This window comes from Podarcis filfolensis, assembly GCF_964270895.1.
Source record: "Podarcis filfolensis genome assembly, chromosome: 14".
Taxonomy (NCBI): Eukaryota; Metazoa; Chordata; class Lepidosauria; order Squamata; family Lacertidae; genus Podarcis; species Podarcis filfolensis.
Window position 1 is genome coordinate 49054681 of NC_139616.1, and position 27813 is coordinate 49082493.

A 27813-nucleotide genomic window follows, 5' to 3' on the forward strand; every position below is an offset into this window, starting at 1 on the left:
CGCCCGCCTTCGCTCCCCCTCGGCCGGGGAGGCGGCGCCGGGGCGGGCGAGAGGCTCGCTGGCTGCTCCTGCTGCCCGGGACGAGGCGAAGAGGAGCGCGCAGGGGAGAAGGGGCTGCTTGCTGCTGGAGCCGAGCCCCGCCGCGCCTTTTGCAGAGCCTGCGTTCAGACGTGCAGCGGGTCAGACGCGCGTCGGGTGGGTTCTGAAAACGGGAGCGGGGGGCTCCGTCCACTGCGGCGCGCAGGACTCCCTGCGGACGGAGAAAGAAGCAGCAGCAGTTGCTGCCCAGCTTCCTGTCCGGCGCACGTGTCCGAGAACAGCCGAGCATACTTTATTTATTGGATTGATTTATTCGGGGCTGTTCTAGAAAAAGGGGTGCCGGAACTCACCATGAACGCCTCCCTTGTTCTCTAAGAATGGCAGTGGCGCCCACCTGAGAGGTGCCGGGAAGGAGTTCTGGCAGGGGGGAAAATGCCTTAGGTTTATTAATTATATTTTTATGCCGCTTTTCATCCCAATGAATCCCAAAGCAACTTACAAGGTTGCAGGGTTTTTGGCTGGGGCAATCAGAATAAGATCCACTATTTGACTATTGATTCAAAAACCCTAAAATGTATTTTATATAATTGATTTTTTATTTCTATTCTTTTTATATCGTATTGTTGTTTTATTGCTATGGCAGATGGCTGACACAAATGAAGATTCATTCTCTCTCTCAGCTTACAAGCAATAAGCAACAACAGCATGATAGCACATCACAAATACATATATCATAGAACTATAAAGTTGGGAGGGGACCCCCCCGGTCATCTAGTCCAACCCCCTGCAATGCAGGAATCTTTTGCCCAACGTTGTTGAACATAGGACCTTGAGGTTAAGAGTCTCTACCGACTGAGCTGTTCATCCAGCAGTGTAATACGGTATAGATTATGTAGACTGATTAAAAAATTGTCAGCGAAGCAATTACAAAGCATTCTCTAAAACACCGTTAACAAAGCACCAACTGGAAAATAAGCTAAACGTCACAATTAAAGCAAAAGTCATGTTATGTGATTAACAAATCAGTGCAGCGTTCATAATCTATAAAATATTAGCAAGATTAACAAAACAGCTGCCAAAAAAAAAATGAATTAAGTATTGTTTAATTCATGCACACTCCCCACATCCCCATGACTCATAATTGCTCCGTTTAGCTCATTAAAATGCACATACGCATAATGCCCATGGCAGCAGCTCTCTTCTGAAGGTTCCTCTGGCTGCAGGTGGGGCAGCGCAGGTAGGAAAAGCCATTACCTGCTGGGCAACACCGAGTCTCTCACCCCTCACCCTTGTAGTGCACACCTTGGTGCTGAAAATGTGAAGCAATAGTCTCTCCTCAGGTGCAGCCATGGCCTGCTGAAGGGAACATCTCTCCCAACGAGAAGAACAGGGATGAGGGGAAACAACCAACGTTCAAAGTCTTGCAGATCTGTTTGCCTCAAAGCCTGATCTTTTCACTCTGCACATGTGTCATGGCACGTTACAAACCACCTTGTGATGGGGCTTAAAAATTGCAGCAGCACCAAGTCAAAATGTTACCACCTGCTAGTGCCTAAATACACATCATCATCATCATTATTATTGAATTTATAAAAGTACAAAATACAGAGCTGAAGAATAAAAGAAAAAATGAAAGAAAAAATAGATACATTACATCAATCCTTAATTCTATTCCATCAAGTTCCCATCTATCCTTCCATGGCTCCCTAAAGTTACCCATTCCTGCTGCATATTCTATTTTTTCTAACTATTTAAACGTTCAAATTCTTCTCATTATAAACTATAACTGCTGAGCTTACTCCATATCAGCTTCCGTTCCTCTTAAAAACTTTTATCTTCTTCCTCCCTAATTTTGCTGGTTAAATTTGCTAATTCTGCATATTCCATCAATTTCATCTGCCACTCCTCCTTTGTAGGTACAGTGGTACCTCGGGTTAAGGACTTAATTCGTTCCGGAGGTCCGTTCTTAACCTGAAACTGTTCTTAACCTGAGGTACCACTTTAGCTAATGGGGCCTCCCGCTGCTGCCGCGCGATTTCTGTTCTCATCCTGAAGCAAAGTTCTTAACCCGAGGTACTATTTCTGGGTTAGCGGAGTCTGCAACCTGAAGTGTCTGTAACCTGAATCGTCTGTAACCCGAGGTACCACTGAACTATCTCCTCTCCCCATCTGTGTGGATATTGGATTCTCGATGCTGTAGTGGCAAACACAAATAAATTTATTTGTTTACTTGGTACTTCAGACCTCATTATTCCTAACAGAAAGGCCTCTAGCCTCTTTGGAAAACTCTTCCAAAATATTTTTTTTAATTCATTATATATCATTTACCATTATTCTTTAACTACTCTGAAGGTCCACCACATATGGTAAAAAGTTCCATCCATAGCTTTGCTCTTACAACATTTACCTGATTGTGACTTACACATTTTTGCTAATTTATTTGACATCAAGTACCATCTGTAAAACATTTGCCAATAATTTTCCTTAGGAGCATAGCAGACTGTGAATTTTAATCCTGTTTCCCACAGCTTTTCCCACAAATCTAACTCTATTGTGGCCCACATCTCTAGCCCAGTTGATCATTGCTGTTTTCACCATGTTATCCTTTGTCTCCTATTCTAATAATAACTTGTACATTTTAGAAATTAACTTCTCATTATTATCTATCAAATCTTCCTCAAATTCTGAAGTCTGTTCTATAAAACCACATTATCAACTTTAATTATTTCATTCAATTGACAGTATGATTGCAACCAGTCTGTCACCTGGTTACCAACTTCTTCCATCTTCTTCAGGTTTGGGTCTGTGAAGTCCAGTAGTTCTCTATATGTTGCCCATCCTTTTTCCATATTCAATTTTTTCAGTTCTTCCTTGGGAGTAAGTTCTGCTAAACTCCCAGCAGCCCCAAGAAGTTGGTCTATCTATAACATGGCACAGGTAATTTTCTGACTCTGGATTCACAGGCCTTATGTGAGAGTGGGAATACGATAACAGTTCTTGGGGTCCTGATTGATATTAACAGTGTATATCAGTCCATGTACTTAAAATGGTCTTACAGGGACACCTCATTTAGTTGTCAGTGTTTTAAGTACTTCAGTTACTTAAAAATATGGTAAGACAGCCCTATGGGGCTGAGTGGGGCCCTGGATCTCTGCCCCAAAGTCCTGCCTTGACAACGCAGTTGACTGCAGCCTGTGATCTGCATTGCCATAAACTGCTGCACTGCAGAAAACAATACCCAAGAGAGCTCATTAAGTGTTCATTATCTCTGCCTTTGTTTTGTAACTCTGAAATGTTTAATACAAATACTGTTTTTTAAATAATAACAACCCCACTCAAATTCTCATAGACTGGAGACTTCAGGGCTCACAGAGCAGGACTTCCAGATAACTTTTCACGTTGGGATTTAAGTATTGGAACCAAGAACCCAAAAGAAACTATCCAGACTGAAGCCTCCCTAAAGAATGCACAGAGCACTTTTTAAACTCCAGGGTAACCATGAGCACTTTACAGTTGCGTGCTATTATTAATCATTATTGTTATTGTTATATTCCACAATTATGTGCTTTTAACAGCTTCAAGGTGAGCACAACAGGATTCTGATAAAACTTTCCAGGTATGAAGAAGCAGTGACGGGAGAAATTTCACTGACATATTAACCTTATTGTGATACGTAATGAGTGGCATTGGATGGAGGTGACAGTTCTGCATCCTGCCAGAGACCATGGTCAGCCCAATACATGTTGGCACCTGAGGCGAACCAAAAAATGGTGCCTCCCCCACAAAGGGAGAAGGGATACGTGAAGAAAAGTGAAGTGCCCTGCCTCTCTCCACCTGGCTTGGGGCAGGGCCTGGCAGGCTCCGTAAAGGACAGCTGCTGCTGCTGCTGCTGCTGTTTGACAGAGAGGGCTCCCTTTTTAAATTGTTTTACGATTTATCTATGTCATTTTAAATTGTTATTGATATTAATGTTGTATTTTTAGTTTTAGATTTTATGATTTATGTGGAAATTGCTTTCCATTTGGTTGTGTACTTTTTATGTTTTTATTATTATTATTATTAAAGATTTTCTTGATTTACAAAAGTGTGTGCAATGTCTCTCTCTCTCGTTCCCCCCCGCCATGTAACATTTTTACAAATCAGTTTCATTTGTTGAAACATTAGGAAGAAAAGGGGGAAAGAGGTGGAGGGGGGGAAAGATGGGTGGGGGTGGGGTCGGGTGGCAATGTTTCTATTTTACTTACTATTATGTAGGGGTTTGTGTCAGCGTTGCTTGTACAGGTTCTTTGTGTTCCTTTGGTGGTGAGAGAGGTTGGGGTTGGCCTAGGGTGTGGCTATTCATTAGTGGTTGGCTGTGGTGGTCTTTGTTTTCGTTTGTGAGTGGGGTGGGTGGGTGTTTTGGATCAGGTTAGCCATATTGATTTGTATTGATTTGTATGCTGTTGGTGGATTTTTGTCATTGTCTCGTTGGGCTGTGTGATAAAGGGGAGCCATACAGGGGTGAAGGTGTCTTCTTCTATTTGTCCCCGTGTCAGTTTCAGTTTATTGGTTAATTTTTCTAGTATGGCTGTTTCCCATACTATTTGGTACCAGGTTGTGTCCTTTTTGATGTGTTTTATTTATTGCTTATGACTTTTGCTATGTTGGAACTTATGTAAATCTTGTCATGTTGTAAGCCGCCTTGAGTATTGTTTTAACTATGGAAAGGCGGCATACAGATAAAACGGTGGTAGTGATGATGATGAAGATCAGCATCAAAAACAAGGCGGGTAATGCATGTCTACATCATCACAGAAGTGGGAATCAAAGGCTGTTGCACGGTAGAAAAGGGCCCCGCTCTGAATTGCACCGGATGGATGCAGGCCCCAGGAGGTAACCCCCACCATTTCCTTTCTAGGGGTGAGAGGAGACCAGCAGGATCTCCTATTCACCAAGAGGCAGAATTGGAGGTGGCTGCCAGCAGTTCTGGTCTCCAAGACCACTGCAGCCATGCTGTCACTGCAACAGCAGCATCGGGCAACACATTCCTTGGAGGCCACATTGGCCACTCTGTAGATCCTGCCACCCAAGGCGGTTGTCTCACCTTGCTTCATGGATGGGCCGGCCCTGTCTTGTTAGCAACATCCAGGGATTACATGTTAGTGGACAAGCAATGGATGTGGCCCTTGCCTTTGTGCAGTAAGCTACATGGCAGATACACATAAGTCAGAGGTTCCTATGCACAAACAAATACACACCTCTCCGTCCCCCATCCAGGCAAGTAAAAGGGATATTATTACAGTTTACGGGCAAATTATTTTTTTAATCTCTCTGTCAAAATTTATCTCATAGCATACAAAAAGGCAAAAGGAAGTAACTGCTCTGCAAAACATCAGTGCAGCTTGCAGACTTGTAGCACAAAGCAGATCAATATAAAAGTATAAAGGTAAAGGTAAAGGGACCCCTGACTATTAGGTCCAGTCGTGGACGACTCTGGGGTTGCGGCGCTCATCTCGCTTTACTGGCCGAGGGAGTTAGCATACAGCTTCCGGGTCATGTGGCCAGCATGACTAAGCCGCTTCTGGCGAACCAGAAAGAGAGCCATGTATGGGAACTGTAGCACTGTGAGGGGAATAGGAGTACCCTAACCACTCTCAGCGCCCTGAACAAATTACATTTCCCCCCAAAATTTGGGGGGGTAAGCCATGCCTGTTTAAAGTGGTATCACCATTGCTTTAAATGTATGGCTTGAATGTAAGAATGTACAATGCTCTTCCCAGGGAAGTTTGCCAGGTGCCTTCATTATGCACCTTTAGGTAAAGGTAAAGGGACCCCTGACCATTAGGTCCAGTCACAGATGACTCTGGGGTTGTGGTGCTCATCTTGCTTTACTGGCCGAGGGAGCCGGTGTCAAGCCCTAGGCTCTGTGGTTTAGACCACAGCGCCACCCACATCCCTTTAGGCACCAGGCAGAAACGTTCCTTTTTAATGAGGCCCTTGATTGATTTGATTGACATCCTATGCCCTTTTAAAATGTCATTTTTTTTTGGTGGTTTTATATGTTGATATTGTTCTGTGAACCGCCTTGAAACCTCCAGGTATAGAGCGGTATATAAATTCAATCAATCAATAAATGCCATGCCATGCCAGTTTAAAGTGGTATCAGCATTGCTTTAAATGTATGGTTAAGAATGCAGCCTGCACCAAGGAAATGGCATAGAATTCACTTGTAAATAAAGCACAAATCTGGAGAGGGCCCAATTCATTGCACGTGAGGATCCATTTCCCTTTGGCATTTATTGCAGGTCCTCTTCAGGACTCCCAGAAGTGCAAGCTGGATTTAGAAGAGGCAGAGGAACCAGAGACCAAATTGCAAACATGCGCTGGATTATGGAGAAAGCTAGAGAGTTCCAGAAAGGCATCTACTTCTGCTTCATTGACTATGCAAAAGCCTTTGACTGTGTTGACCACAGCAAACTATGGCAAGTTCTTAAAGAAATGGGAGTGCCTGATCACCTCATCTGTCTCCAGAGAAATCTCTATGTGGGACAAGAAGCTACAGTTAGAACTGGATAGGGAACAACTGATTGGTTCAAAATTGGGAAAGGAGTACGACAAGGCTGCATATTGTCTCCCTGCTTATTTAACTTATATGCAGAATTCATCATGCGAAAGGCTGGACTGGATGAATCCCAAGCCGGAATTAAGATTGCTGGAAGAAATATCAACAACCTCAGATATGCAGATGACACAACCTTGATGGCAGAAAGTGAGGAGGAATTAAAGAACCTTTTATTGAGGGTGAAAGAGGAGAGCGCAAAATATGGTCTGAAGCTCAACATCAAAAAAATGAAGATCATGGCCACTGGTCCCATCAGCTCCTGGCAAATAGAAGGGGAAGAAATGGAGTGAGAGATTTTACTTTCTTGGGTTCCATGATCACTGCAGATGGTGACAGCAGTCACGAAATTAAAAGACGCCTGCTTCTTGGGAGAAAGGCAATGGCAAACCTAGACAGCATCTTAAAAAGCAGAGACATCACCTTGCCAACAAAGGTCCATATAGTTCAAGCTATGGTTTTCCCAGTAGTGAGAGCATGGAAGTGAGAGCTGGACCATAAAGAAGGCTGATGGCCGAAGAATTGATGCTTTTGAATTATGGTGCTGGAGGAGACTCTTGAGAGTCCCATGGACTGCAAGAAGATCAAACGTATCCATTCTGAAGGAAATCAGCCCTGAGTGCTCACTGGAAGGACAGAACGTGAAGTTGAGGCTCCAAGACTTTGGCCACCTCATGAGAAGAGAAGACTCCCTGGAAAAGACCCTGATGTTGGGAAAGATGGAGGGCACAAGGAGAAGGGGACGACAGAGGACGAGATGGTGGGACAGTGTTCTCGAAGCTACCAGCATGAGTTAGACCAAACTGCGGGAGGCAGTGGAAGACAGGAGTGCCTGGCGTGCTCTGGTCCAGGGGGTCACGAAGAGTCGGACACGACTAAACGACTAAACAAATTCTTAGGCTTCCCACTATGTGTCTATTTGACATGCTCAGACCGTCCCCCTTTTTGTGGAGAGACTTAGTACAGCTCACGCGCCTGGCAGGATGATGACTCGCCAGTTGGACCCATTTCGGTCATTTTTGAAGGGGCGCTTGATTCCTCTTTGCTACTATCTCCTCCACAGTGACTGCTTACGATTAATATAGGCTAGAATTTAAAATAGGGGGGAGGGTACACATATATTTCGACAATAATAATATGAGTAGAAGTACGCGATGACCATACCGCTATTCACTACACTATTTTCACCTCCGCCCTCCCTCTGGGATGGTCCATCCGACCCCACCTAAGGGCGGGCTTAATGCGGGGCCTCGAGCCGCCATGTTGGACTTAACCACCAGGATTGTTCTAACGAGGGGGTGGGATGTGAAGCGAGCGTACCTCAAGACCGAAACGCCTAATTCCGAGGGGGAAAGCATAACTGGCCGTTAACCGATCGCAAACCCTGTCCTAGCCCATTAACATAGGAGATTAACATACACAACGCAGTAAGACACCGCTTTTGGAATCCGTTCCTCCCCCCCCTCCTCTGCCGAGTTGGTCCCTGCCCCCTCTCGCGAGACTGGCCGCCGGGTCCGCTCTCGCGCACATGGCCCGGCGAGAGGGCGCCTCCCCTGCGCGCGCGCCTGCGCGCTCTGTGCCCCCTCCCTCCCCCTTTTCGGCCCAGCGCGCCGCCTTGCCTGTTCGTGCGCCGCGCGTGTGAGGCGAGCGGGAAGGCCGCGCAGCCCCCCATGCAGGAGACCCAGGAGAGCCCGGCGGCCGCCGAGACCCCCGCCGCTCTGCCCGCCCAGGACGAGGGGCCCGGAGGAGGAGGAGGGGAGCCCGGCGGCGGCGGAGGAGGAGGAGAAAGAGGCGGCGGCGGCGGCAGCAGCAGCGGCGACTCGGAGGCCGAGCTGCCGGACGGGCCTTCCGCGGAGGAGCCTGAGGGGAAGAAGGAGCCGGAGCCCGAAAAAGGCGGCGGCGAGGAGAAGGAGGAGGCGGAGGAGGAGAAGCCGCGAAGCAGCAGCAGCAGCAGCAGCGCCGGCGAGGAAGAGAAGGCCGCTGGAGAGCGTCGGGAGCAGCCGCAACCGTCTCCCCCTCCGGCCGCTGCGCCGCCTTCGCCGCCTCAGGAGCCGCCCGAGGTTGCCGCTGTAGCCGCCGCCGCAGAGGAGCCGCCGGAGCGGGAGAAATCCCCCGAAGCCCCTGCCTCTGCCCCGGCCGAGAAGCCCGAGGGGGACCAGGAGGGATCCGAAGGCGGCGAGGCGAAGGAAGAGGAGCAGCAGGAGGCCGAGGAGGAAAAGGCCGAGAAGCCCAGCAAGGACGAGGAGGAGGAGGAGGAGGAGGGAAGCGGCAAGGAGGAAGAGGAGGATGAGGGCATCTCGTTCAGCGACCCCGAGGACTTCGTGGACGACATCGACGAGGAAGGTGGGTGGGCCGAGGGAGGAGGAGGGAGAGGCCTGGCGGCGGCCTCTTCCGCCTCTTCCTCGACACGTGTTTGTAAGCCGCCTGGAGGGTGGGGTAGAAATAAATATTGCATTTATTGTTATATGTAATTTTGTATGTAGCCTTTTCCCCCAGAGAAGAACTCGAAGAAGCTGACAGGTAATATGTGGACATTAGTGGGGGTGGGGGGAGAGAGCCTCGTGATCCTTAAAAAGGGGGGGGGTCGGTGTGGCCATTTGGGAAGGGGTGGCAGAGCCTCTGCTTTGATTGCAGATGGTCCCAAGTTCGGTCCCCTGCAAGGGCCGCTTGCATCCCACTGCCTGAAATGGTGGAGACAGTGTCATGGGTCAGTCTAGGCCAGTATTCTTCACCCTGGGGGAGGGGGAGGGGATCCCTAGATGTTGGGACTAAAGCTGCCATCATCCTTGACCACAGATGTGAGTTGGCTGAGGGTGACAGCCACCGAAGTTTCAAGGGCGCCTGAGGATCCTGCGTTGAAGAATACTGGTGCAGAGTAGTGCCTCTCAAGCTGTGGGATGTGGTGGTTTGGCACCACCCCCAGCGTGCCAGGGAGCAGCACCTTCACTGTAGTGAAGTTGACAAGGTCCGGGACCAGTCCATGGACTACCAGCGCTGGTGTAGACAATAGTGAGCAAGATGACTTAGTGGCCTGGCCATAAGACAAGCTTCCAGCATAGTCCTTCTGAGATAGAACAGTTAAAAGTGGGGAGGGGGTCTCGCTTGGTCATCTTGTTGGCCTACTCCAGCTCCCATCAAACAAAGGGTTTAGAGAGCCAGTGTGGCATAGTGGTTATAGAGTGTTGGACTAGAGCCTGGGAGGCCAAGTTTTAAATCCCGCCAGTCGGCCTTGAAGCTTTACGCAGGTCTCAGGGCTTTGGAGGAATTAAATGGGGAGAACTGTGTATTCCACCTCCCATCATCCCTGACTGCTGGCCCTTCTCATTGGGGATAATGAGAGTCATAGTCCAACATCATTTGGGGAACCATTGTGGAGAAAGGCTGTTCTAGAAGGTCCTGGTCTAGCAGACTGAAGAATATGCAAGGCACTTTAGTGGATTGGACAGTTTCTCAACTGTGTTGAGTCAGATGTATCTGTAAATCTCACAACAGGGCACTAGCCCTCTCCTGTGTCTTGTCTCCAGATTGTGGTGCAAAGATATATTGCCCCATTACATGCAGGGCTTTGTGTTTGGTATGTGTCAGGATAGCATGAGAAGGCCATTGTGCCCGGGTCTTGCTTGGCTTCCTGGAAGCATCTGTTTGGCATCTGTGGGAACAGAATGCTGTACTAGATGGGACTTTGGTCTGATCCAGCAGGGCACTTCTAGTATTCTTATGATTCCTAGCAACTGTAGTTTTTAGTGATGCACTATCTCTGATGCAAAACAGACAGTATCTAGCCCCTGTTTACATGGAGTACATTATCTGTTATCTCCAGGTAGGGCTGGGAGAGACATCTGTCTGTAACCCTGGAGATCTGTTGTCTGTTGATGGATAGACCTTATTTAGCTAGATTATAAGGCAGCTTCTTAGTTTATCTGCTTTAGACAGTTTGCCATATGTGTAATGTTGTCTTAACAGGTGAGTTTGCCTGTTCTAAGTCTCATTGGCATTGATAGAATCTATAAAGAGATTTCCAATCTTAAAACTCTCAAATGCTTGTGGTGCTTAACATATGCTGTTTCTTTATTTTGAATCTCACAGAAGTACCATTTGAAATGATTTACAATGTTTAAAATTTTATAAAAACATAAAATAACCAAGCAAGAAGGTGGGATCAGCAGTTGAAATGAAGTATAGAAACATCATCTGCCGCGTACAAGAGACTAAATAAAATTGACTTTAACTGACTAAAAACAGGAGACAAAGTGTTTGATTATCTAGCTGCAGCTGCCGAGGAGGACTGCCTGATTATCACAATGAAATATGCTTCTACTCTAGGGAGGACACCGAGAAGGGCATTTGTCCCTGACACTTTTTAAAAATAAAGTGAAAAGTAGGTTTCAAAAAGCCATTTTAAATTGGAAGTCTATAGCATGTAAGTGCAGAATAAAATATTTTAGTGATATCTAGTTTTAAGCCATGATTGTATAAATCATCAGTATGTTAGAATACTGTATTTACTTGAGTCTAATGTGTCATCGAATCTAATGCACACCTCAATTTTCAGAACCTTGAAACCAAAAAAAATAAAAAATAAAAAAAAATTGCAAGCAAATGTAAATGTGCCATCGAATCTAATGCACACCTTGATTTTTACAACATAATTTGGCCAAAAAAGTGAGCAGTAGATTTGAGTAAATAAGGTATTTTGTTGGTTGTTTTGTGCATTCAGCAGCCCTGATAGTAAATACTGTGTTAGAGGCTAATGCTTTATAAGTGAATTTCTTTTATTGTAAAGGGAAAGATTGTGGTAGGGGCATACAAATTTATAGACTAAAGGATGAAAACTTGCACTTGTCTTGATTTGCTGTGTGATTAGAGCAAATGCTTCTTTGAACCCATGGAAAACTTGTTAAACTGCTATAATTAAAGGGTTTGTAGCATCTTTATAATTATATATAAAGCCATGTTCGATGTTCAAAGCGTTCAGTTTGGAGAAAGACTGGATGTGCCAGGTTACTTTCTTAGATTTTTGTAATGGTGTGGAAGGATAGCAACCAACATCTGTAATAGCATCATTCTGCCCCAGTAGATTTTTCCCCCATCAGAATATAGAGAATTGAGTTTGCAAGCTCCATAGAAATGTGGATAGTGGAAGAAAAACAGCTTAGCGCTGTGGTGGCTGCTTGTCCTGGTTTAAGTGGCAGACTTCAAGGAGAGAGGCAGCCACTGGGAAGAACAGCTTGCCCCTAGATGGTCTACAGATGAGGGACTGTTCTTCTAAGCAAATCCTTGTTATACAAAAGGCAGTGAGAATGAGCTCTTGACGCAGCAAAGTAGAGAATGAAGTTTAGAAAAGCATGTAACAAATTACTTTGTTTACTCAGTATGTTTCTAGCAGCAGGATAGCTCGGTTGGTTAGAGCGTGATGGTGATAATGCCAAGGTTGAAGGTTCAGTCAGCTGCATATTGCTGCATTGCAGGGAGTTGGGCTAGAAGGGTCCTGCAGGTCCCTTCCAACTCTACAATTCTGTGATCCTTATGCTAAAGGTCTATTAGTTTCTATAGTTAAAATACAGAAGACTGATTCCAATGTGGAGTTTGCACTTCTGCTTTCAGCCTTTACCAAACACATGGCTAACCAAACCTAGAATATCCCAATTATTTTACTTTTATCCTGCAAATAAATTGTGGGCTTTGCTGTCTCTCTCATTCGCATACTTATCTTTTCTACAGAATTACTTGGAGATATTCTGCAAGAACGTCCACAGGAGGCTGATGGAATTGATTCAGTGATTGTGGTGGATAATGTTCCTCAGGTTGGACCAGACCGACTCGAGAAACTGAAGAATGTTATCCACAAGATTTTCTCAAAGTTTGGAAAAATTACCAATGAGTTTTACCCAGAAGCTGATGGGCAGACTAAAGGGTGAGTGGCTGTCTTTTTTAGCTGTCATTGCTAGCCAGCCTAAAAACTAATTGACCAATCCTTCCCTCTCCAATGAGGTGCCCCCCCCTTTCCAGCAGGAAAGGGAAGGTAGGGAGACTACTAGCTTGGCCACTACATGGTGGATGGTGCCCTGAATGCCAGCATGGCCAGATCTTGAAAAGCTGCCTCTGCCTAGCAGCAGGCAAGAAAACTTGCCACTAGCTTTTCCTGTGAAAAAAGGAAGGTATGCTTTCTTGGGTAGGTGAGTTACACCTGGTGCTGTGCTATCAAGCAGGCAAGCAGCCTTTAGCCAAGGAGCCTGTGGGGATTGCCACACAATTGTTAGGACACCCCAGCATACCTCAGCAGCTTCAAATTTGAAAGGAAGCCTGGTTGGTCACTTGTCATACTTACCAGAGGTTATTGATGCAGTCACCACAGTGAACATGGTGGCTGAAAATGAAAATGTCAGATCCTCTATGACAGGCATCTCCAACTCCCAAGAGACTGTGATCTACTCCCAGTATAAAAAAAAACTGGCAGTGATCTACCCATTGTCATTGGAGGGGGGAGGAGCTTGCGTGGTGGGTTGCCCAGAGCTGCGGAGCCTTTTTTTAGGAGGAAAGTACCCAGAGTTGTTGAGCTTTTTGGGGGGAGGATTGCACTTAGTTTTTTAGCTTTTCCCACTTTTTGTACATAATAAGGATCCTGCAACCTACCAGGATCAGCCGGGAATCTACCAGGGTAGATCACGATCTACTGGTTGGACATCCCTGCTCTATGATTATGGGTTTTTGGTGAGATATGGGACTGAAGTTTCAATGAACTTGCAACGTATAAGAACTCTAGCAGAATGAATCGCAGACCCTAGCAAGTTTTGCCAGCAAGTGGGCACATGCTATGAATTATTACTCAGGGGTGAAATTAGGTTTTATTACGCCCGGGTCACCCAGTTTGGCACCCCCCACGCACATTTGTGTACATGCACACAGACACAGGTGCCCCCTCTGGAGGCTTCACCTAGGGCAAACAACCCAGCTAGTGCCCCCCCCCCCTGGCAGCTACGGCACTGCATTACCCATGGACAGATAATACTTTTCAAAATTAAGCTATGGGGAGTTGCCTGATAAAAGTAAGTTCTCTGTGAAATTAAACGAACATTTCATGGAATAAGTTTTGTAAATTAAGTACTGACATTATCAAGTAGAGGAGGGAGGTTAAGATTAGCCAGGGCCTGCAGGGTGGTTTCACTCCTCCAAGTGAACCACCAGCAGGTACAAAATCTGCCTGTCGCTAGTCGCCAGATCAAGAGTAACAGAGAGCTTGCTTCCTTTTTGTTCTCATATCTAGTGCATTGAAATTCCTGGCATTCAGAATCATCTACCAGCCCTTTCCCCCTCGTTCATTTTCCCTTTTGTGTCTCCCCTCTTGCCAGATGGCACATTATATGCTAATGTGGCAAACATATGGAGCCATAGCTCTATTTTTCAGCTGTTGCCATTGTCTCTGAGACAATGCAAATTGGGGAAAAAATGCACCTTGATCCTGCCCTTAAAATGGTGTAGGCCACGCATGAGGGATTCTTGTGCAGAGATAATTCTGAGGGCAGCAGCTGCAGGCCCAACTTTCACTCATTGCACAGTGTCACATAGCATTTGGCACAATTATATAAACAAGCCTGAAATATGACTTTGGGGAAACAGTTGGTGTTGAATTCCGTTGAGTTGAAGTGTGGCTGATGTCACTGTTGAGGTTTGGCTGAATCCAGAGCATTGAACCATTCATTTCATGTATCACCTCTTTGGGCAGTTTCAAATTAAGTTGTCAGCAATAACTAACTAGATGTTTTACTGCAGGTATATTTTCCTGGAATACATGTCTCCAACTCATGCTTCAGATGCCATTAAAAATGCAGATGGCTACAAGCTAGACAAGCAGCACACTTTCAGGGTCAACCTTTTCACTGACTTTGACAAGTGAGTATCGCCATTTTTTAAAAGCAGAAAAGATTGACTGTTTGAAATACAAAGAAGTATAACTGACTGAATCGCATTTTCAGATACATGACAATCAGTGATGAGTGGGAAATTCCAGAAAAGCAGCCATTTAAAGACCTGGTGAGTTTTCAGATGCATGTATAGACTTTAAAGATCACAGTGTCCATCAAGAGGCAATACTGAGTTTGTACCTGCGCAGGCTTGGAATCCCTCCAGTGTGGGTCATGAATTTCTAATACTGTAGGTTGTTAAAGAATACTCCCACAGCTCAGCTTGAAATGTGAATGATACACTGTGGCAGGCAATCAGATACTTATTAAAATCTGAGCACCCGTGTTCTTTTAAAAAAATAAGTATTTGTATATATGACTGCAAGATGCAAAATAATCTTGCCTGTAAAAATGTTAAATGTTTGCAAACTGTTGTCAATGATCCTGATATAACATTTGCCCGTGTTACAGTGAACGTCTGCAGTTTTATGTCTTTCAACAAATGCAGATGAAATATGGAAATACGATGGCTTTGGCTTTCACTGTTGTGTCTTGGAACTGTGGGAAGTTCACAAAGCCCATCTAGGTGTGTCAATTCAGATCTGGATGTTCTCCAAATTTCACAAATTCAGTATAATACTCAGGAAATGTTGTGTCCAGCAAGTTGAACTTTTATATTAGCTTTTCCATAGTTATTAACCCTGTCTCAAATAAAGACCAAATAGTATTTTTTTATAGGTCCTATCTTCTTAAACTGTTTTCCTTTTGACTTTTCCAGGGGAATTTGCGCTACTGGTTGGAGGACCCAGATTGTAGAGATCAGTACAGTGTGATCTTTGAATCTGGAGACAGAACCTCTATTTACTGGAATGATGTTAAGGATCCTGTCACAATTGAGGAGAGAGCTGTGAGTGTCCCTAGGAAGTATCTCTTTACTGAGAGCAGTTTTTTGTGCAGTGTCTGTAAAAAGGAAATAAAATATATAATGTGACTAACCATTCAGTTAGCATATGATTTAATGAACGTAATAGCTATTCAATACATTAGTGAATCACATCAGTTACATGGCTACCAGTTGACCATATTCACATATGGGATTTCTGTTTTTAGAATGCTGAGGGCCACAAATAAATTTAGAGGTCGATTGAAGTTAGATGTCATGCACCAGAGTAAGGGATTAATCCTAGATAAGTTTTTATGCATCAATATGCAAATGAAATATGATTCAAATGGTTATGCTATGCACTTTTCCCCTTGTAGCGATGGACAGAAACCTATGTACGCTGGTCTCCAAAGGGTACCTATCTGGCTACATTCCATATGAGGGGCATTGCTTTGTGGGGTGGAGAGAAATTCAAGCAGATTCAGAAGTTCAGCCACCAGGGGGTGCAACTCATTGACTTCTCACCTTGCGAAAGGTAGTGTATGAAATTAGTTGGTGGTGTTACTGTGGGAATCGGGTGTATAAAATATATTGCCTGTTACAGTTACGCATTCTATTTATTGATTTACCTATTGGGGGCTGTTATACTACATTTCAACCATATTCCTGGTATGGTTTTCAAGATAGAATAAAACAACGTACAACTACACACAAAACACTAAACTAAAACTTAAAGGATCATGGAAGTAGTACAAAACATTGCCTGAAATGAAAAGAGCATAAAGTACGTATCAGGCTAACCACTCTGGGAAGAACATTTCACAGTTGAAGCAACACCTCCAAGAAGACCCTCAGGTGACAGGCACAGCCAAAGGAGACTCTGTACAGGATATGTTAATGTATGAGTCGATTACATTAGATCTGTTTGTTGTTGTTTGCACTTGTAGCTCAGTTTTCAAGAGGTCTTTTCATTCAGGACCAGTCAGGTCTGAGCAGTTTCCATAGCCCCTTGGTGGAAACATTGGCTAAATTTATTAATATGTTTCTAGACTTTAAGCAAGCAGAATTTGCAGGGTATGAAATATCAAACTGCAGCTATTTTTTCTTGTTGTGAATGTTCTCATACTCATGCTTTCTTGGCATAGCTTGTGTGAAATAGTTTGGAAAAAAAGTTCTTGAGTGAGGGCCCCCTGTCTCACAGGATGCTTCCTCACTCGGCCTCCTAGCACAGAAGGGAAGGTGTTATGGCTCACCCTTGCCTTCTACCTCTTTTCTACATACTGTATTTTTTGCTCTATAAGACTCGCTTTTTTCCCTCCTAAAAAGTAAGGGGAAATGTGTGTGCGTCTTATGGAGCGAATGCAGGCTGCGCAGCTATCCCAGAAGCCAGAACAGCAAGAGGGATTGCTGTTTTCACTGCGCAGCGATCCCTCTTGCTGTTCTGGCTTCTGAGATTCAGAATATTTTTTTTCTTGTTTTCCTCCTCCAAAAACTAGGTGCGTCTTGTGGTCTGGTGCGTCTTATAGAGCGAAAAATACAGTACATTCCTGGCTCCTGGAGAGGCAGCGACTCTTCAAGGCCTTTTGCTCCCAATTCTCTCTCTTTCTCTCTCTGTCTGTCTGTATTTGTCTGTTTTTCTTTCTAGCTAGTAACTAGGTCTTGTATATAGCATGATGCAAAACAGTTCTGCCATTTAGAGAGTGCAACTCTTGTTCTAATGAGAATTCCAAGTGGTCTAGAAGCAGCTTCCTAGACCTATCATAGTTGATAGTGTAGTGCAGAGCTTTCCAAACTGTGTGTTGTGTGAATGCTCCCCACTCTCCTCCTGGGGCTGGAAAGGGGTTAGTTTAACCTCCAGTTTGCTAGGAAAAGTGAATTACTGTGTTGCAAAATGATGCATTTCCAAAAAGTATGTCGCCAACATGAAAAATTTGGAAAGATCAGGTGTACCCCCACCCCAAACTCTCGGTTGCCTCTTCAGTTCCTTGAACTAGCTAAGACTTCCTGCCTTTTGTTGGCTTTGAGGTGAGAACATAATTGGTCACAGACATTTGTGTTGTGGTTTGTGTTGAATCTCTCAGATTTGTTTGCTAAAGGGTTGAAGCTGTTGGGAATGTTATATTTGAAGCCTTTGTGCTACAAACCACTATCATACCATATATGATTAATGCATAAACCCTAAGAGGGGGAAACAGGATGTTAGATGCTGATGTTTTTGAGGGCTCTGCCATTCACTCACTTATTTGTCTTTCTACTGCCTGCTTTTCTGCAGTCCAAGGAACTCTAAATAGTTGTTATGAAACTGACCAGTGTTTTGTTACTTTAATTCTGGAATTTGGCAAAGTTGAGGACTGCTTCAGTGACAAGGCCCTGGCAACCAGAATACAGTATCTTGGGTGCACCATGTAAAACACAAAATCTGCGTTTTAATGGAAAAAACCTGCTTCATTCTTCACCATACATCAAGATGTGCTTGCTGTCTTACAAGACTTTTGCTAAGCCTTGCAGTTTTGAAAGTTTGCTTTCCCCCTGTGAAGTTGTATTCCTGGGAACAGAAACTAAGAAAGATAAAACATGCCCCTCTAATGAATTTCAAAGCAACTCACATGTTTAAACTTGACATAAGATCACAGCTTTTATGTTTGTATAATTGATCTATTCCTCTTTGTGAAGGTACCTGGTCACCTTCAGCCCTCTAATGGACACCCAGGATGACCCTCAAGCGATCATTATCTGGGATACCCTAACTGGACAGAAGAAGCGCGGATTCCACTGTGAAAGCTCAGCCCACTGGCCCATTTTTAAGTAGGTTGGGCAGATGGTTAACAATTTTTTTTTAAAAAAAATGCTTTTTTAAAAAACAAACAAACATGCTTTTGTTATGGGAAAGAGAAACATATCTGATTTCTTGAAATTCTTTGCTTAGGTGGAGTCATGATGGTAAATTTTTTGCTCGGATGACATCTGACACTCTTAGCATCTATGAAACACCTGTAAGTCTCCCTTCCTTTCTGATGTAATATGATAGATTCTTTAATGTGCCTATTCGCAGTCAAAATGTGCCAAAAGGTATCCTGCTAATAAGAATATAAACTTAGTGGGCGATGTGCAAGCATTCATCCCATATCCATTCTGACTGCAGTGTTTGCACATCACCCACTAATGCAGCCTAAAAGATGTTGCTAGTTTGGCTTCAAATGTTGGACAGAGATTGCATTTTCTCTCTCACACAAAACCTCCAGAAACCACCACAATTACTTGTGGAATAGCCTTCTTGTAGCTGTCTGTTAAGCTTTTTGAAATACTGTTTGTTCATAGTATTCTTTCCCCAACAAAAGTGAGGAAAAGGTGTATTGGCCCTTTTATGTCCAATAAAGACCATTTAAGGCTTTTTTTTTTTTTAACATGTCTTAAGTATTAAAGTGATTCCCCATTTCTGTTTCTTGTGCTTGTGTTTATGTTAAGATGTTATTTTCTTCTTCGTTGATTGTTTATAGTTTCACAATGTTTTTATGCTTTGTTTTACATCACATTGGAGGGCTCTCTTAGGCAGAGAAGTCGACTGTAAACTTTAGCATAAATGTTATAAACTTAAATTGAGATAGATAGGTGTGTACTAGAATCATTTTGACTTTATGTTCTCTCTTTCTAGTCAATGGGTCTGTTGGACAAGAAAAGTTTAAAAATCAATGGGATCAAGTGAGTATTTTTCTTTAGATCTTACTCTTCTTCCTGCTACTGCTGCTATTGTTATTTTTACCTTCGATATATAATTGTCCTCCTCACAGTGGCTCCCTCTCCTTTTCCAAAGTGTGAGAAATAGATTTCATTTGGCTCATGTGATGTATGGGTTTTTTATTAAAAAAATGTGCCTTAAACTACTAAATGGTTGCATGTTCTGTTTACCATCCCTCAGAGACTTCTCCTGGTCTCCAGGTGGCAACATAATTGCTTTTTGGGTGCCTGAAGACAAAGATATACCAGCAAGGGTGACGTTGATGCAGCTGCCCTCCAGACAGGAAATCAGAGTGCGGAATCTCTTCAATGTGGTGGACTGCAAGCTACATTGGCAAAAGAATGGGGATTATCTCTGTGTGAAAGTAGACAGGACCCCCAAAGGCACACAGGTACGTGGCTCCGAAGCTTCTTTACAGAACTGTTAAACTCTCTGATTTTGAAATCCCAACTTTTATATTATCAAAGCTAAGAGAACACTTGAAAGCCTTTTCTGTTTTTGATTGAAGCATTCTTGCTCAAAGAGTGGCTGGGGAAACCCAGCCAGATGGTCTGGGTGTAAATAATAATAAATTATTATTATTATTATTATTATTATTATTATTATTATTATTATTATTATTACTCTTCTTCTTCTTCTTCTTCTTCTTCTTCTTCTTCTTCTTCTTCTTCTTCTTCTTCTTCTTCCTCCTCCTCCTCCTCCTCCTCCTCCTCCTCCTCCTCCTCCTCCACCTGCAGCAGCTTCATGGTGCCTGATCTCCTCACATATAAGTTGCATGGTTTGTGTTTCTGTCTATTCCCTCCTTTCTGTTTGCACTCTGTGTAAGCCCCATTGCTCTTTAACTACAGACTGCCAGTTCCTGCACTGGGCGAAAGCTTTTTAATGAACTCTTAGCAGACGTTTGCTGCAGAACTGCAAGGATTACCAGAGAACATATTAAAGAATCCAAGAATTTTATTCTAAATATAGGTAGTTCACATGCTGCTATAAAACCTCCTGAATAGAAAATGACTCATGTTTACAATTACAGGGGTTGAGATTAAAATGAAGCTATCCCATCAGGCATGGACCTGTTTTCCACACAGTCTCCTGTGTGTCCCCACCCCCCTCCTGAGTGCAAATAGTTCCATTCTTCAGAGTTGATGTCATGTATGCCTGGAGATGGCTGTATCTTACTCTGACTAGTTTACTCCATAATAGCCTTGTCTAATATGTACTTCAGTTGAATACTTTGCAGTTCAGCCTTGTAGAAGAGAATAAATAACAGTGTCTGGAAGGCTAGCCTTGTTTTGGTTCTTCTTTGCTGCAAGAGACTTGTGGCTCCTTAAAGACTAATTCTAAAGTGCTGCAAGACACTTCGTATTAAATAACAGTAGTGCATCTTGCTCTAAGTTATGAGATTTTAGGCACCCTAAACACTCAGATCCAAACAGCAGCAGGCCAGCTACTTCTGCTTTGTATTAAATGCACATCATCTCAAGTCCCTACGTGAGTAGATGACATGCCCACATCACCTTTTTTCTCCCCCCCTGCAGGGTGTAGTGACCAACTTCGAAATCTTCCGCATGAGAGAGAAGCAGGTTCCTGTTGATGTGGTAGAAATGAAAGGTAAAGGACACATTTCACATAGCTTCAGCTCTCTATGCACTACTTTTTGTCCTTCAGTGTATATCTAATTTAGAGTTTATAGCATATGAAATATAACAGAAGTGAAACACCACATAATGTAGCCACCAGGGTGCTGAAATGTATTCTTCCAATGCTACTCTCTGGACTCAGTCCTGAAGCTAGGATCAGAACCACTGTTCTAGGATCAGAACCACAGTGCCTGCAGTTCCCTTTTCCTGGAGGCAGTCCAGGAGACTACCATGGTTGATGGCATCAAATGCCTACGAGAAATCAAGAAGCAGGAGCAAGGTCACACTGCCCCATCCTGCTCTTTGCAAAGGTCATCCATCAGGGCGACCGCTTGCAGCTGCCCCACCACAGCCCTCTTCACCACCTTTTCCCAAAGGGGGTATTCGCAAGTGGTTGATAGTTGTTCCAATCCAAAGGGTCCAGAACCAGTTTCCTTACGAGCAGCCACACCACTGCCTCTTTCAATGCAGCAGGGACCATCCCCTCATGCAGTGAAGCTTTAACCACACTCTGGACCTAACCAGTCAGCCCTCCTGAACTAGATTTGATAAGCCAAGAGTGACTACAGTCAAGGGGAAATGGGGTGGTGCGCATTGCCACCAGCAGCTTGCCACATCAGCTGATTGCATAAGGTGAAACTGATCCCACAAAACATCCCCGATAATGACACTATCAAGCAGAGCTGCAACAGGTGCGGAGTCAAGATCACTCCAAAGTTGAGGCTGTTTTCAAGTGTGTAGCCAGTTGGTCATGATGGGTCTTAGAAAGTTCTAGAGGTCCCTCCACTCTAGGGGATGCAATGCGAGGCCACACTGCCACATGGTAGGCACGGTTATGTGTTCTTACCAGTGTTGGGTCAGCTTCAGAGCGAGATTTGCACCATCTGCGCTCCAGTCTTCCTCTGGCCTGTTTCACAGTCCGACATTCTTCAGAGTACCAAGGAGCTGTTCAGGCTCTACAACACCAGAGAGGATGCTCATGAGCAGGCATAGGCAAACTCGGCCCTCCAGATGTTTTGGGACTACAATTCCCATCATCCTTGACCACTGGTCCTGTTAGCTAGGGATGATGGGAGTTGTAGCCCCAAAACATCTGGAGTGCTGAGTTTGCCCATGCCTGCTCATGAGTGATCATGGCAACTTTGCATTTCATATCGCCATTTTATAGGTAGGCAGGATCACCAGCTTTCTCCGCTGGAAAATCCCCCAGAGCATTGAGAAACACATCTGGTTCCCTCAGTCTATGTGGATACATGGCCCTCCTGCAGTGGGGACCTGCCACCGCCAGTCAAAACTTAACCTGATAATGGCCTGACCATCACAAGGAAGTGCATTGTGTTCCCCCTATCTTCAGTCCATCCCTCATATCACTTGGGGTAAAGACACATCAAGAGAGTGCCGTGACTGGTGTGTTGGACCAAAGACCATCTGAAAGAGACCCGTGTTTGTCATGGAGTCTGAATTCTCTAGCTGGCCCAAGAGCAGCCTCCACATGGATATTGAACTCACCCATGATTATCATTTTAGAGTCCTCCGAAAATATCCCAGAGACTACCAGCCTGATCAGGAATGCTGCTGGACAGCAGCATTTTGAATGTCTAGGAGACCCGCATGAATTAGAAGCCTTTTCAGAGGGGATCTGGCTAATTTTACAGGTTTAATGTAGGTCTTCCTCTCTTGCAGAAAGCATCATAGCGTTTGCTTGGGAGCCAAATGGAAGCAAGTTTGCTGTGTTGCATGGAGAGCCGCCACGAATATCCTGCTCTTTCTACCATGTGAAAAACAATGGGAAAATAGAGCTCATTAGTAAGTAGAATTCAAGAGGCTGTGCATGGGCTTGGGGTTTGAGGAGCTCTGTGTGTGTTGTTACAATCTGTTTCAAAATTCATTTGAACTTCATTTTGGCCAAATATCTTTGTCTTGCAAGACCTCTTGGATTTCTCAACTATTGAAACTTGGACAATGCAGCACTTGGTCATTTTTGTGACTGCAGATCTGCTGTAAAAGCATTGATGCTAAGTAAGGCTTCTTATATGAATGAGATTGTGTATCCTAGTTATTCCTGGACTTGTCAACACTCAGGAGGCAGCATTAACGGGGGCATGAAGATTTTGATTACTTTGTTTTGTAAGGCTAAAATCTTTATTACAAAGGCATAATATCAACCTTATAAAGCAAGGATATTCGTCTCATGTATTTAAATCTTATTTCAGAAATGTTTGACAAGCAGCAGGCAAACACGATATTCTGGAGTCCTCAAGGGCAATTTGTGGTGTTGGCTGGTCTCAGGAGGTGAGTACTGTTTCTTGGCAAGCATATCTTGAGTAACAGAAGCTTTTTTAAAAAAAGTTGGTTCTTAAAACAGGTTCCTTAGAGGGTGCCATCTTGGTCCACTGGAGCAAAAACCACACAGAGCTCTGTTTAATTTGAAATGGTTCTGTAGAGTTTTATTTCATCCTACAGAGTAAGAGTGATCGGCAGGTTAGTTTACCTTAATATAAAGGAAACTTCTGCCCTCTCCCAGACAAAGGGCTTTATGAAGACTGTTTCAAATCCAACGTCTCAGCTTTTAGATTATGCCATCTGACTCATACCCAGATTTCAAAGAAACGTTTGTTCAATTGTTTCACAGGCTTAAAAGTTGCCTGCATGTAATATATAAAATATTCTAATTATTTTTCTATGCAGCATGAATGGTGCCTTAGCTTTCGTTGATACATCTGACTGCACCATGATGAACATTGCTGAGCACTACACAGCCTCAGATGTTGAATGGGACCCCACAGGCCGCTATTTGGTGACTTCTGTCTCTTGGTGGAGTCACAAGGTATTATCAATACTTCCCCACCCCTTACGCTTATCCATCTTGAGCCTGTTAAGAGGCCTTGTGTTGTATTTGTTTTAGCTTGGATACCTTTTACCTATTAATATCATCATTAATAGCAATGCTCATTATTTCTTCTTGTCATTCTCATGCCTCGGTAGGCCCGGTGCATTGGTTCTGCTCTTAATTGTAGAAGAGGCTTGGGTAAAGGGGAGGAGATAATTGTGGGGCTTCCAATGTGTACTCAGCTACTTAATGTGTGCTCCTCAAACAGTGAGATACCTTAGTTACTCTGGTTCCTGGCTTTCTGTGTTGGTACCTTGTTTATATGTAATTCAGATCTTTATAGTAAACATTTGCCATATACAAGTTAAGGCATCAGTTGATGGTCATTAGAAATCCTTTCACAGCACCACGGAAGGGAATTTGAATGCTTTCAGCTTTTTGGGATTACAGAGTGAGCGGCTGGGTGTGAAGAATGCCGCACCGTGTGTGACACAACTTAACTGAACTGTCTTTCTAGGTGGACAATGCCTATTGGCTGTGGACTTTCCAGGGTCGCCTCCTACAGAAGAATAATAAAGACCGATTCTGCCAGTTACTTTGGAGACCCAGGCCACCTACGTTGCTCACCCAGGATCAAATAAAGGTGTGTCCTTTACGGTGGGAGGTTTGGTGTCACTTTTTGGGTCGATGTTAAGAGAAGGAAGCTCGGTATTAGGAAAACAGCTCTAATGCTTCGGGAATTATAACACAGACAACAGTTGAAGCTCACCACAAGCTGGGGATAAGGAAGAGACATAGGTCAGCATTAGATCAGATACTTTATGTGTGTCTGATCTCAAGTTCAATCCCTGACATCTCCAGTTAAATGTTCAGGTGGTAGGTGATGAGGAAAATCTCTTGAGATCCTGGAGAGCTGCTGCCATTCAAAGTAGTCAGTATTGCACTACATGGGTCAGTGGCTTAACCTAACAGCTTGCCATGTCCACAAACCACTCCCCCAGTTCAATTTTCAATTGCCTCCAGCAAGCCCAGCTGAGTTTATCCCTTTCCCACTGAAGTGGACCTCATTCCCCTGATTACATTGGGAGCATGACATTTGTTGATCCAGCCCCATTCTGATTCCTGGTGTGCTGCCTACAGCTCTTGGGAAGTGTACTTTTCCCAGTTTACCAACATTAAGTAGTCTTGGAAAAAAGTATTTCTTATCTACTGTGGTCTGGGGGTTGCTGCACTTTAGCTGCTGAAGAAGGGATACTTGCTCCCAGAGCAGCTTACAAGTAAGTGGCTTGGGGAGGGGATTTGGAGGTGTTTGGGGAGTTTGGGGAATTATCCAAGCCAGAGAAAGACTTGGGGCCATAATGCTCTCTTGCTATTCGTGGAAGGCTTTGCAAATTACCAAGGAGGCCCATACTCTGCAGTAGTAAAATATTGGGTCGTAGTCAACTACCTTTTACTCAGACCCATTGAAATGAATAAACTTAAATTAGTTATGTTCATTAGTTTCATTGAGTCTACCATTGAGTAAAACTAAGTGGAATACCACTGTAGAACTAAGCATGTCTGATGGATTGCTGTAGTATCCTGTGCACGGTATTCGAAAAGCATGTATTTGACATCCTGCTTAGTCCACTTTTTCTTCTCAAAATATGCTGGGGCTATATGAAATGGCAGATTTTGCTCAGTATAACATAAAATCATTTAAAAATACAATATGTAACACTTGTTTCCTGAAACAGCAAATCAAGAAAGATCTGAAGAGATACTCCAAAATATTTGAACAGAAGGATCGTTTGAGCCAGTCTAAAGCCTCAAAGGTAAGCTACCTTTTGATCTCTTGGTGCTTTGGTTTTGAGTCCAGACACCTATTTCCAGATCTAGAACCCTTGGATTCATTTTCCAAAGCTGCTTCTGGCAGGAACGTTGTACAATAAAGGGAGTGCTGGGGCAGGGAGGTTGGAGCACACTGCAATATTGGAGCAGGGAAGTCAGTAATTGAGAACTCTTAATTCTTCTGCTGGAGAATATGGAACCTTTAGCAGTATTCAGTGTGGGGAAATGTCTGTAAATGCCTTTTCCTCCTTGTGGCATCATATGGCCCAGATCTTGCTGCAATGAATTTCACAAAGTGAAGCAATCTGTTTGCACTAGTGAAAGGTATTTTGTCACCCCAGTCCTTCCCATATTTACATGGAAATAAGTCTCTTTGGTAATTTTAAATAAGCCTGTTTGGGATCAAAGCCTTGGAAAGTCCAGCTTCTCTCCCCATCTTGATTACTCCTGGGGAGGTTTTTAGCTGCATTTTGATTGAAGGTTTTATAGCAACCTCTTGTTTTCTGTAGGAACTGGTAGATAGAAGGCGAACAATGATGGAAGAGTTCAAAAAATACCGCAAGATGGCACAAGAGCTGTACATGGAGCAAAGGAATGAGCGGTTGGAGCTCCGCGGAGGTGAGTTGGCTTTCCAAGCATTCCTTGTCTTAGGCTGCAATCCTGTGCATGCTTACTGGAGAGTAAGCTGCAGTGAACTCAGCAGCCACATGAAGGCATGTCTCTGTTAGGGAAAAATATTGGCAAAACTGTTACTGAAATATTGTTGGGCTTACCTTAACAAAATAAATGATAAGCAAAATAATTAACAAAGACGTTGATATGTGGCAGAACTAGTTGGTTTGAATGAGATGGCAGCTGTAGCTCTGTTCTAACACAGCTAAGATTCTGTTTAATTATGGAGCCAGCATAATGCTGCCTTGAAATCATCCGGGTCTAATATTTTTTCTCTCTCTACAGGAGTGGACACAGATGAGCTAGACAGCAATGTGGATGACTGGGAGGAGGAAACTGTTGAATTTTTTATCAATGAAGAAATTATTACAGTTGCAGAGCCAGAGTAGTCCGAAAGCCGTGGTAAAACCCATTCACATTGTGTACTTGGGGTGGTAGGGAGGGGAAGCTTTGTTGAAATCCTGGAGACTGAGAGTTACCACCTTCTCCTTCCTTTGCAGCACCACCATATCTCGTACTGAGGAGGGATTTGTTCATTTCCAGAAGGTCTACACAACTTTGGACTTTTTAAAAATCCATATTCTCTCTCTGGACGGTGAATGCGCAGGATTCGTTCATTCTGACACATTGTAGTGCCTTCTAGTCCCCACTGCCTACTGTGGGGTCACTCGAAAGGCACTGCTTTTAAATTTTTATCCTTTATTGGGGGAGGGTTTAGTTTAATTTTGAAAAAATCTACCACCGGTATTTGCTGCTTGACACTCCAGCAGTGCTGCTCTCAGCTGAGCAACTTGGAACTGTGGCCCTTACAACTGCAGCCTTGGCGCAACTTTCAGTGTCTTGCCACAAACTCATGATGCTTCTGTTTGCTGAAGACTGTTCCTGTGCCCAAAGCGCACAGGTGGAAGTTGGTTTCATGTTGGGGAAGATCACCGAAAAAACTGTACTTCATACTATGTGCTTTAATTTGCGGAAGCAGCACTACAGTGGGCTCTACCCTCCTCCGTTCAGATTGTGACTGGAGCTCTCCCAGGTTGAACATTGGAAATAAAGCAAGCCTGTATGCTTAATAAAGAGGGCTGTGTTATATGAAGCTTTCTCACTTTGAAACTCATTCTTGTGACATTTGCCTGTAGCAAGTAACATCTTGCTATCTGCAAATTGAATTTACATTCATTTGATTTCATATGCTTCCTCCATGCCCAACCACCAATAAGTGAGTTACAGATACATATTCTCAAGGTACATGGTCTCTGCAGCAAGAAAATCAGATGCACTGGGGGTTTTATTTGCAAACAGCTTGAGTCTATTAAAAAAACCCCAAAGACAAAAGTGCCGTTTGAGTATTAGACCAATGTGGGGGGCCATTTGTTGCCTACTTTGAAGAGGAAGGCAAAGCTGTACCTAAGAGCTGCTAAGATCAGCTCCATCTGAGCATCATTGTCGTCATTTTATTTGTATGCCGCCTTTCCACAGTTAAAACAGTGCCCAAGGCGGCTTACAATACGAAAAGATCTACATAGTTACAAACATAGCAAAGTAGTCATAGGAATAAATAAAACACATCAAAAATTTACATAACCAAACTGAACAATTTCCACATAAAAATAAAGATGCAAAAAATTATCGGTAACAGCAAAAACTCCCGACAAAACTCCCAAAATACTCCAGCAGCAGTTCTTGTGAA

The 27813-nt window shown here is 43.9% G+C and overlaps 1 protein-coding gene across 2 annotated transcripts; it reads left to right on the forward strand.

Moving 5' to 3' along the window:
- The first annotated feature begins 6062 nt into the window (after positions 1–6062).
- EIF3B (eukaryotic translation initiation factor 3 subunit B) lies at positions 6063–27219 on the forward strand. 2 transcript variants are annotated; one of them, XM_083585640.1, is made up of 19 exons: positions 6063–8980; positions 12359–12551; positions 14408–14527; positions 14611–14668; positions 15317–15445; positions 15799–15956; positions 18095–18226; positions 18348–18414; positions 19074–19120; positions 19338–19548; positions 20693–20765; positions 22478–22600; positions 23008–23086; positions 23483–23621; positions 24142–24267; positions 25361–25438; positions 25964–26072; positions 26412–26528; positions 26627–27219. In XM_083585640.1, the coding sequence occupies exons 1-18, from the start codon at positions 8308–8310 to the stop codon at positions 26513–26515; spliced, it is 2619 nt and encodes an 872-aa protein (XP_083441766.1). In that variant the 5' UTR covers positions 6063–8307; the 3' UTR covers positions 26516–26528; positions 26627–27219. The 2 variants fall into 2 exon arrangements, with proteins under 2 accessions (XP_083441766.1, XP_083441767.1); XM_083585641.1 differs by lacking the exons at positions 26412–26528; positions 26627–27219 and adding an exon at positions 26155–26247 and having other exon boundaries at positions 25964–26098.
- Positions 27220–27813: the final 594 nt, after the last annotated feature.